At 47.7% G+C, this 10,368-nt stretch overlaps 2 protein-coding genes across 2 annotated transcripts; one reads left to right on the forward strand and one right to left on the reverse strand.

Moving 5' to 3' along the window:
• The first annotated feature begins 4,116 nt into the window (after positions 1-4,116).
• Positions 4,117-7,450, forward strand: LOC108793436 (pentraxin fusion protein-like). The gene is made up of 2 exons (XM_018564385.1): positions 4,117-4,138; positions 6,834-7,450. The coding sequence occupies exons 1-2, from the start codon at positions 4,117-4,119 to the stop codon at positions 7,430-7,432; spliced, it is 621 nt and encodes a 206-aa protein (XP_018419887.1). The 3' UTR covers positions 7,433-7,450.
• Positions 7,451-9,162: 1,712 nt separating this feature from the next.
• Positions 9,163-10,101, reverse strand: LOC108793437 (olfactory receptor 8H1-like). Its single transcript, XM_018564386.1, has one exon. The coding sequence runs from the start codon at positions 10,099-10,101 to the stop codon at positions 9,163-9,165; it is 939 nt and encodes a 312-aa protein (XP_018419888.1).
• Between the last annotated feature and the right edge of the window lie 267 nt (positions 10,102-10,368).

Here is a 10,368-nt window from a genome sequence, read left to right on the forward strand (position 1 = left end):
ATCCTCCAGCGCTGACTGGGGGAACGGACGGGGGAGGGGGAGGGTACAGCTGGCTCTGCCTATAGATAGGCAGAGCCAGCTGTCACTCACGCAGCTGGGCGGATCCAGACATAATTGTCGGGATCCGTTTCAGCTGCGGCGTCTCAGTATATAGGGAGCTGTAGCTCCCTATATACTGAGCTTAGGGTGACAGGAGGACGCTAGTTTGTGTCCTCCCGTTACCCTAAGGAGGAGAACTATGGGGAAAAGCCCTCACCCCATAGTTCTCCTTTAATGTATCTTAAATAGAAAACTATCTTTAGATAGATTTGTACTTCCAAAAGCCTTTTATTAAAATACATTTGATAAAAATTTTAATCAGATTTAAATTTAAAAAAAAGACAATTTTTTTTTTTGATTGTTTAAAAAAAAAAAAAAAAATCAATTTTTATTTACCCTGTTTTAAGATTGATCTGTAAAATAATAAAGCTTTAAAAAAAATAGTAAAAACATAAAATAGATTTTTTTAAAAACAAGACAAATAGTATTGACCCAAATCCATTTGTAGTTCCCCCTTTAAATGGACACACACAGTGCATTGTTCGTGATTTTGTCTTTTATTTGTTTATTATGTGAATTACCAAAAAAAAATTTGATTTATTTTTCATAAAATGGTTTTTATTTTTCAGGAAAGTATAAAATAACGCATATGATTATTGAACATTTTTCAGCCCAGCAAGTGCCCAGCCCCCAGCAATGGAAGGGAAAGTCAGCGTTTCATAACAAGAGCAGAAGAGGTCACAATACACAGTGACGTCACAAGGGGGGGGTGCGGCCCGCACGCGGGGGACACCATTGGAGGGGTGGTGCCAAAATGACTGGCAGTCATTCTGGTGTCACCCCCCCTCTAAAAAGCCGGGCACTCGTTCATGGAGAGAGCCCAACAGTGTCAGGAGAGAGGAGGGGGCCCGGCGGCATACCTCATCCTGCCGGGTGAACGTCATCTCCTTTCTCTGCCAGTGTCCATCACCAAGATGGCCGCCGGCAGACACGTATGTGCGATGACATCCCGGTGGGGTGTCACCCGTTCTCCGCTCTAGGTGACACCCGGCCTCGGGACGCCCCTGACAATACACACACAGCTAAAGGAGAGAGCAAAACTACCCCCCGCCCCCTCTCTCTGTCCTAGCAGCAGGCGCACCATCCTAATTCGTCATGTATTGGTAAATAGTTACTCTGTATTCATTTGTCGTAAGATAATGAGATTAATATAATGTCAAAAATATGAAGTAAAAAGTATTATTTTAAAGTTACAAAAAAAACAATCTGATACATTGATCAAATTCCAGCTTCAGGGACAGGAAGTGGAAAGCTCACAGAGGAGAGGAATTCTTACTGCTGCTTTTTATCTTGGAAAGGACAGCCAGGGCCGGATTTCCCACAAGGCCAACCAAGGCCCAGGCCTCGGGGCAGCAGGGGTGTACAATTCCTATATCCCGACGTCATATGCAGCCTGCAGGTCAAAAAGTACAAAAATAAGAAGATAAATTAATGTTTAAAAAAAAAAAGAATTAAGAATAAAAAAGTAAAAAAAAATAAAGAAAAAAATAAAATAAAACTAACCTTGCCGCACCCACCATCTGGTTGCCGTTCTAAATTACAGGGGGTGGAGGGCATTGAGGAACCTGGCCTTGGGGCAGCAGAGAAGGTAAATCCGGCCCTGAGGACAGCGCAGAGGTTCTCAATCCGCACAGAACACTTAGAAGTCTATTTTTATAAAACAATTGCATAGCTATTTATTAATCATTTCTTCCAGTGCGTTCACGGGGTAAAAAACACATTCTGGGTGCCATTACCTAGTAATGGCAACACAAGTGCATTTTGCGCCTGTGCACGTATCGTTAACACGTTTCTGCGCATTTGGCACGCGTTCATCATGATACACCTTGGTGTGAATGGGGCCTCAGACAGGAAGTGAGGGGAAATCTTTGCAGTTGGGCCGGAGGTCACAATAAAAAGCTGACCGGTTATAACACTAAATAGGTTTTAGGTGAAGTTACTTTTTAGTAAAATACATTGAAGGGTTTGTTGTGTGTAGGCGTCTCAGTTACGCTTAAAGGAGAACTATGAGATGAGTGATTTCCACTCACCTCATAGTTCTAGCCGACCTGTGACAATGAGACTGTCACAGGTCGGCTCAGTAGATCGGGAGGTGAGCGAACACATGCCAGGTTCGCTCACCTCTCGATCCTGTCACGGCTCTCTGCCGTGACAGGGGAGGGGCTGGATTCCCCTCTCCCCGCTCCGATCTGACGGGGGAGGGGGCGGGTACAGCTGGCTCTGCCTCTAGATAGGCAGAGCCAGCTGTCACTCACGCAGCTGGGCGGCTGCGGCATCTCAGTATACCGGTATACTGAGCTTAGGGTGACGGGAGGACGCTAGTTTGTGTCCTCCCGTTACCCTAAGGAGAACTATGGGGAAAAACACCGACCCCATAGTTCTCCTCTAAGTTACATTTTGTATTTCATTTAGCTGCGGATTTCTCTTCTCCGCAAATGTGTTCCGCACCATCTCCTTGTACTTCCGCACGAGGTCCGACACGGCCCCCCCCCCGCGGCAGAGCTCTTCGGGTTTTAACTGATCCAAGTCGGACCGGGCGATGTCCCCCAGGAAAGCCTTCCTCTTCTCCTCTGCCTTTTGTTGCAGCACGATCTCCACTTCCTGCAGGACGAGGTCTTCATTCCACCTCTGGACGCAGTAGGAGCAGCATTTCTGTGCCCACGTGGACGGTGGCACGGCGTAATCCAAAATTAAAAGGAGGACCAGGCCTGCCAGGCCAGCAATCTGGATTAGCAAAGAAGGAATATAATACAGCAAATTATTTTGAATGATTGCACAAAAAAGTAAATATATTTATATGTATATACATTGCTATAGAATCCTCAGGATGGGGGGGGGGGTGGGGTCTTTAGGTTTTTAAAAAAAAAATCTTATTAAAGTAGATGGAATCCCAAATGGAATGACAATGTATTGTCACAAATGCCCATGTGTTGCTTGCCTACTTATTATCACAACTTCCTGTTTTGTCACTCTCTCGTTGTCATAACTGCCCTTTTGTTACCTGGATATTGTCACAATTACCCATTTTTTGCTCACACATCTCCTCAGATGCCCATTTGTCTACCATATAGTGTCAGAATGGCACATTTGTTGCCTCTGTCTTGTCATGATTGCCCATTTGTTGCCCTTGTAATATAGGAATTGCTCCATTTGTAGTTCAGGTATCATAGGGCCCCTTAGCAAAATTTTGTATGGGGCCCTGTGTGATTTCTAGTTGTGCCCTTGCAGAGCCCACCTGATATACCAAACAGCCCACCTGAGAGTGACCCTGCAGAGCCTGCCATAGACTCTCTATAGTGGGATCTGCAGGGTCTTAAGTGGGCTGGTCAAACCCTCTTACCTGTCAGCCCTGACCCGCTTGCCGCCTCCTCCTCCACGGTCGCTGCCAAGCCCTGCCTCCTCCTTTGCCGGGCCCCGCCTCCTCTTCCGTCGCCGGGCCCCGTCGCCTCTTCCGTCGCCGGGCCCCGTCGCCTCTTCCGTCGCCGGGCCCCGTCGCCTCTTCCGTCGCCGGGCCCCACCTCCTCCACTGCTGACGCCTGGCCGAGCCTCCTCCACAGCTGCTGGCTATCACTGACTCAGCAGCGGCTGTGAGGAGGAACGCGCCGCTGCACACATCACCTGACAGGTTGTTGGTGATCTAACAGGGACACGTTCCTCCTTTACAGCCGCCAGTGACAACCAGCAGCCTGAGATGTCATAGCGACCCAGGCGGCCCGCACGGCATCAGGGGGATGTCCTGGCCGGGCCCCCCTGTGCCCCGGGCCCCATAGCAGCCGCCTGTTAGGCCATTGATAATACTTTATCACTTGGCCATCGCACACTATGTGTACCATTGGTAATCTATCGATATGAGTCGTTGTTGCGTATCGGAGCTGCAGCCTCTTTGCAATCACTTCCTGTCTACATGCATTCCAGTGATGGCTGTATTTCTCGGGGCGGGTTTCCCGATGGTGACAACAGTGGAGCTTATAACAGGAGGCTGAATGCCAGCGACGTAAGGCATACTTAAGTGGCCTGATGGGAACTGTTTTGGTCCGAAGTACGCCTTACACCGTTAGCAGGGAAAGTGTTAAAAGAAGGCAGCACTGAGTCGCATTGAATCAAGTTGAATTGCTCCTTACCTGGACAGCTACACGAACTTTCTCTATAAAATAAGAACCCGGACTTCGGATCACAAGGCACACAAGATATTGACCATCAATCATAGAGAGCAGAATCCAGATCAGCGGCGCCTTCCCGGCCTGTCCCACCACGTACAAGCAGTACCGGCAGGAGCAACACCTCGTGCCGAACAAACTTCCTTTTAAATCCTCATGTCTTCTCATGCTGGGGCAGAACTTCCCTTTGCAGCTGAGTGCCTCTTCCTGTAGTGCTGGCTCAGGTTGTGAACCTGCACACAGACACCGTGTATCCATTTCTGAGACAAGGCAGTCTGCTGCAAAACAAAAGTTCTGCCCCAGCATGAGAAGACATGAGGATTTAAAAGGAAGAGCAGCAAAGAGAAAGGAAACTACCACGGATTACAGTAAGGCGCACATTACAGTATTGTTTTATGTTAAAAAATCTGACGGTTTAATGTCACTTCAATGGATTTTATTGAGTCACTTCCTCTCTTTGTTGGGTGTCAGACAGAACAGGAAGTGAGGCAAAATCCCTCAATGAGGACAGAGCCAGCAATACACATTTTCTTGTAGAATTAAAAAGGTTTAGAACCCCAGTCAGGTGTTGTGTCCCCATGGGGGCACAATGAAGCAGATTTGCACTTATTTTATGTCCCCCAGATGAATGCGTAGCGAGTAGAGACTTGACTTGGGTCACATAATATGCAAAAGAAAAAGAAGCAATAGGAGAACAATCAGATGCTCCCTAGAAGGAGTTTGCAGCAATACTAGTTACAGTCTATTTGATTAAAAAAGAACCAAAAATGATTTTACTAGAAGCTGTGTGAAGGCAGAACAGTATACATGGGTTGTCTGTATCCTTAGAAATGCTTATTGTATCTTATTTTGCTTGCAGAAAATCCACTTATGGGTATAACACATGGAGAAGGTAAATGGCTGAATCTCAAGACTTTATATCTTAGTTGATTCATTGTTAATTTTATAGTCGGCATGTGAATTATGGCAAATGTTAAAGGAGAACTATGAGGGGGGTGATTTCCACTCACCTCATAGTTCTAGCCGACCTGTGACAATGAGACTGTCACAGGTCGGCTCAGTAGATCGAGAGGTGAGCGAACAGATACCGGCGTACCTGTCACGGCTCTGCCGTGACAGGGGAGGGGCTGGATTCCCCCCTCCCCGCTCCGATCCGCCAGCGCTGACTGGCGGAACGGACGGGGGAGGGGGCCGGTACAGCTGGCTCTGCCTCTAGCTCTGCCGCCAGCTGGGCGGATCTCTACATCGATGTCGGGATCCGCTCCGGCGTCTCAGTATACCGCGAGCTGTAGCTCCCTATATACTGAGCCTAGGATGAGGGGAGGACGCTAGTGTCCTCCCGTTACCCTAAGGAGAACTACGGGGAAAAACACTGACCTCATAGTTCGCCTTTAAGGGCACTCTTCAGATAACATTGAAAATCACACCATGGGACGCCACATACAGAGAGCAGAACCTATCTACTGAGTAGTCTAGTTTTTCACCTATACACTAAACTGCATCCATCTATCCCATTCACCCTGTATGCATCCTGCCAGGGGCAGCCCCGTCTACCCCATTCACCCTGTATGCATCCTGCCAGGGGCAACCCCGTCTACTCCATTCACCCTGTATGCATCCTGCCAGGGGCAACCCCGTCTACCCCATTCACCCTGTATGCATTCTGGAAAGGGCAACCCCGTCTACCCCGTTCACCTTGTATGCATCCTGCCAGGGGCAACCCCGTCTACCCCATTCACCCTGTATGCATCCTGCCAGGGGCAACCCCGTCTACCCCATTCACCCTGTATGCATCCTGCCAGGGGCAACCCCGTCTACCCCATTCACCCTGTATGCATCCTGCAAGGGGCAACCCCGTCTACCCCATTCACCCTGTATGCATTCTGGAAAGGGCAACCCCGTCTACCCCGTTCACCTTGTATGCATCCTGCCAGGGGCAACCCCGTCTACCCCATTCACACTGTATGCATCCTGCCAGGGGCAACCCCGTCTACCCCATTCACACTGTATGCATCCTGCCAGGGGCAACCCCGTCTACCCCATTCACCCTGTATGCATTCTGGAAAGGGCAACCTCGTCTACCCTGTTCACCTTGTATGCATCCTGCCAGGGGCAACCCCGTTTACCCCATTCACCCTGCATGCATTCTGGCACATGGCATCTCAATGAAGGGGGGGATGGCAGCATGTGCGACTAACAGGCTGACGGCTCGGCCCAAACCCCAGAGACACCTGCAGGTGAGCACTGGAACTGCTGGATCTGCTCCAGCTCCGCGGTGCCACCTGGAGGTGTCCTGGTCCCTGACAGGCAGGCTACAAGAACTTTTAAAGGAGATCTGCAATGACTTTCTTTGCATTTCTCTTAGTTTGGGCTGGAGTTTGGCCATCCCTGCTTTAAAGCAAGGTGCAAAGTCACAGCTCTCTGGCGACTGACTGCCTTTCACCACACTTTTGTCCAAGTCCTCCTTGGTGTGCTCTATATGTATTGAAGCTTTTGGATGTAATCTCTAAATATCAAACTCTTGTACGCCAAATACACTATAGACACCAACCATCTTAATATTTCTGTATTTTTTAGGTATTCGTGGACAATCATTGGTATTTCCAGAGGAAGGTGTTCGGGATTACGCAGTCTTACAACCAAGTGTGCCAATAGACCTAACTGCATTCACTCTTTGGCTCCGCGTCGCCACGGAGTTGTCTGGCCATCGGGAGATCATCTTTTTCTCCTACTTCAATGACCGAGATGAGTTAAACATTTGGAGAGAATTAGACGGTCGTATTTCCTTGTATCTCGGCAGAAGTAATTATGGAGAAAAGTTCTCTTCACCCGGCCTCAGTACATTTGGAAATCATATCTGCATGACCTGGGAGTCTTCATCAGGCTTGACAGCCTTTTGGTTTAATGGCAAGCGCTCTGCAAGTAAAATTTACCGCAAAGGCCATCAGGTTATTCCAGGTGGAAGGGTGATCCTGGGGCAAGAGCAAGACAAATTTGGGTCGCGTTTTGATGCCCAACAAAGTTTGGTGGGTGAGATTTCAGACGTCCATCTGTGGGATTATGTTCTACCTCCCACTTCCATCAAGCAGATCTATGAAGGAAAGCCCCAGTCTTTGGGGAACATCATTAACTGGGAATCTATTAAGTACACTTTATATGGAAATGTTATAGCATAGTAAGGGCAAATGTATCAGTACAAGTCTAAGGTTGATGATCTGACTGTTATAAATGTCCGGTCTTGTATTAGATGTGGTGATTGAATCTGCTAAATCCCTACTCGGGTATTATAGTGAGAATTTTGGTTCCAGGTTTCATATCAGGATACGGACTCAGATAATCTAGGTGATCTCTTCTACTTAACATTTCGGCCTGTTCACTCAGGTGATCAGTGATGGAAGTAATATTATGTTTTGCTGTGTAATTCTACATCTTCTAGAACAAGACAATCGCTAAACGTTGTGGAAAGCAAACTGCATTGGGGTGATTTGCGATGCATTCGCCTCCATAGTGATATCAATTACAATCATTTTTGTTAAATGAAAATAAAATAAAGTGATACATTTTGAGACAACGTGCTGCTCTTTTTATTTCAAACCCCAAGTGTTTTCTTCAGCATTTCATGCATGATTAATTATTATGATACTCCGCAAGCCATACAACTGACAAAAGGTTACAAGGTTTTTTTTCTTATCGCTTGAAAGTAAATCTGTGCTTTGTCCACGCAAATACCTCAATACCACCCCACCATTCCCCCGGCAGCAAACAGCCACTGGGAGCAAAGGAAGTATTTGATTTAGGAGAGTACATTGTACTGAGTACATTGAAAAACGCACTTGCATGCAGTGGCGTAACAATCACCATAGCGACCCAGGCGGCCACTATGGGGCCCGGGGCACAGTGGGGCCCGGCCAGATGCCGTGCGGGACGCCTGGGTCACTATGAGATCCTCTGCTGGTGGCTTTCACTGGCGGCTGAAGATGAACACACCGCTGTTCAGATCACTGACAGTAATCTGTGCGGCAGCGCGTTCCTCTCCACAGAGTCAATGAGAGCCAGCAGCGGCAGTGGAGGAGCAGGCGGGGCCCCGGTGACGAAGAAGGAGGCAGGCCCGGCAACGGATGGAGGAGGCAGGGCCCATCAGCGACCGAATAGGCGGACAGGTAAGGAGTGCGACCAACCCACCTGAGGGTGACCCTGCATAGCCCACCATAGAGAGTCTATGGTGGGCTCTGCAAGTTCACCCTCAGGTGGGATCTCGAGTGGGCTCTGCAAGGGGGTATAACTAGAAATCACGGGGGCCCCATACAAAATTTTGCTATGGGGCCCTGTGATTTCTAGTTACGCCCCTGCTTGCATGGATTCTAATGTACTATTGTACTGAGGTTGCCTGCCTCCGAGGAAGACAGTGGACATCCTGGTGTCTTTTATAAGCACAATGGGGGGAATTTATCAAAACTGGAGCAGATAAAATGTGGAGCAGATGTGCTTGGCAACCAATCAGCATCTCTCTTCAGTTTGTTCAGTTAAGATTTGAGAATGAGAGAGAGAAGCTGATTGGTTGCCGTGCACATCTGCTCCCGATTTTGTCTGCTCCAGTTTTGATAAATCCCCCTCAATGTATTTTGCCAAAATTGTTGTGGGGCACAGCAGGTTCTTGACATGCCAGAGGAGAGGAATGTGTGTTGATAACATGGGAGGAAATGACTTGTTGATGATTCAGAAAAGGGGATGCAGATGACAGGAGACATGTCATGATCTAAGAAGGTCTATAGATCTATATGGGTTGGACTTGATCTATATGGGTTGGACTTGATCTATATGGGTTGGACTTGATGGACGTATGTCTTTATTCAACCCCAAATACTATGTTACTATGTAACTATGTAAGAAGGTACAAGGCAGATCGTCATACTGAATCATTTTTATATCTTGTGATCCGGATAAGCGCATTCTTCACTTCTTTGTTCCTCAAACTATATATTAGAGGGTTCAGCATGGGAGCAATAGCTGCATACATCACTGAGAACGTTTGGTCCAGTTCACCGGAATACCGGGAGGTGGGTTTCATGTACATGAAGAGAATAGTCCCGTAGAACATCAGAAGGACTATCAGGTGGGACGCACAGGTGGAGAAGGTCTTTCTTCTACCGCTGGCCGACATGCGTAAAACAACTTTTATTATCTTCATATACGAGCTCATGCTAAGCAAGAGAGGGCAGAGCCCAAGAACGATTACCTCTACGTAAATAAGGGCATCAAATCTGGCATCGGGGCAGGAGATCTGCGCCAGGGCTTTGACGTTGCAGAAAAATTGTTGAATTTTATTAGAGTAGCACAGAGGCAAAGTGGAAGCAAACAACGTGACGAGAGCAGAATTGATACAACCGGGAATCCAAATGGCAACGGATAGCAGGACACAGTTTCTTCTATTCATGATGAGGTGGTACTTTAAAGGGTTACATATAGCGATGTAACGATCGTAGGCCATGGAGGATAATAAGAGGACTTCGATGCTGCCTACGAAGGTGAAAAAGAACATCTGGGCGAAACACTGTATAAAGGATATTGAGTTATCGCCGGTAAGTAGCATGTCCATCAATTTCGGCACGGTGACGGTGGTGTAACTGATGTCTACGAAGGAAAGATTGCACAGGAAAAAATACATCGGGGTATGTAAGTGGATGTCTGCGCAGGTTACAGTTATTATAATGAGATTTCCCAGCAATCCTGTTAAATAGATCAATAGAAATACAGAAAAAAGGAGAGGCTGCTTTCCGTGCTCACTGAAGAACGCCAAGATCTGGAAGTCTCTAGCGGTCGTCCCGTTGTCCGCAAGGTTTGCCATCTTCTGTAAAAGGAAATCATGGAAGCACATCAAGGGGATAATTCAATACAAATATACACTGAGTGGCGAGATTATTATGACCCCCCCATCAGTACTTGGTTGGGCCGCCTGGTGACTCCACGAGATGGTGAAAGGTGATGCGAGGAATCTGACACGGCACTGTTGCCCTTCTGTTGTCTTGTACCAGTCTTGCCCCTCCCCCGTTCTGCCCTAACATTGACTAGTCGCTGGCGGCCACAATTCGCACGCTCAGACCCAGATTTTCGG

The sequence above is a fragment of the Nanorana parkeri genome, unplaced genomic scaffold (genome assembly GCF_000935625.1).
Source record: "Nanorana parkeri isolate BGI_ZX_2015 unplaced genomic scaffold, ASM93562v1 scaffold748, whole genome shotgun sequence".
NCBI lineage: Eukaryota > Metazoa > Chordata > Amphibia > Anura > Dicroglossidae > Nanorana > Nanorana parkeri.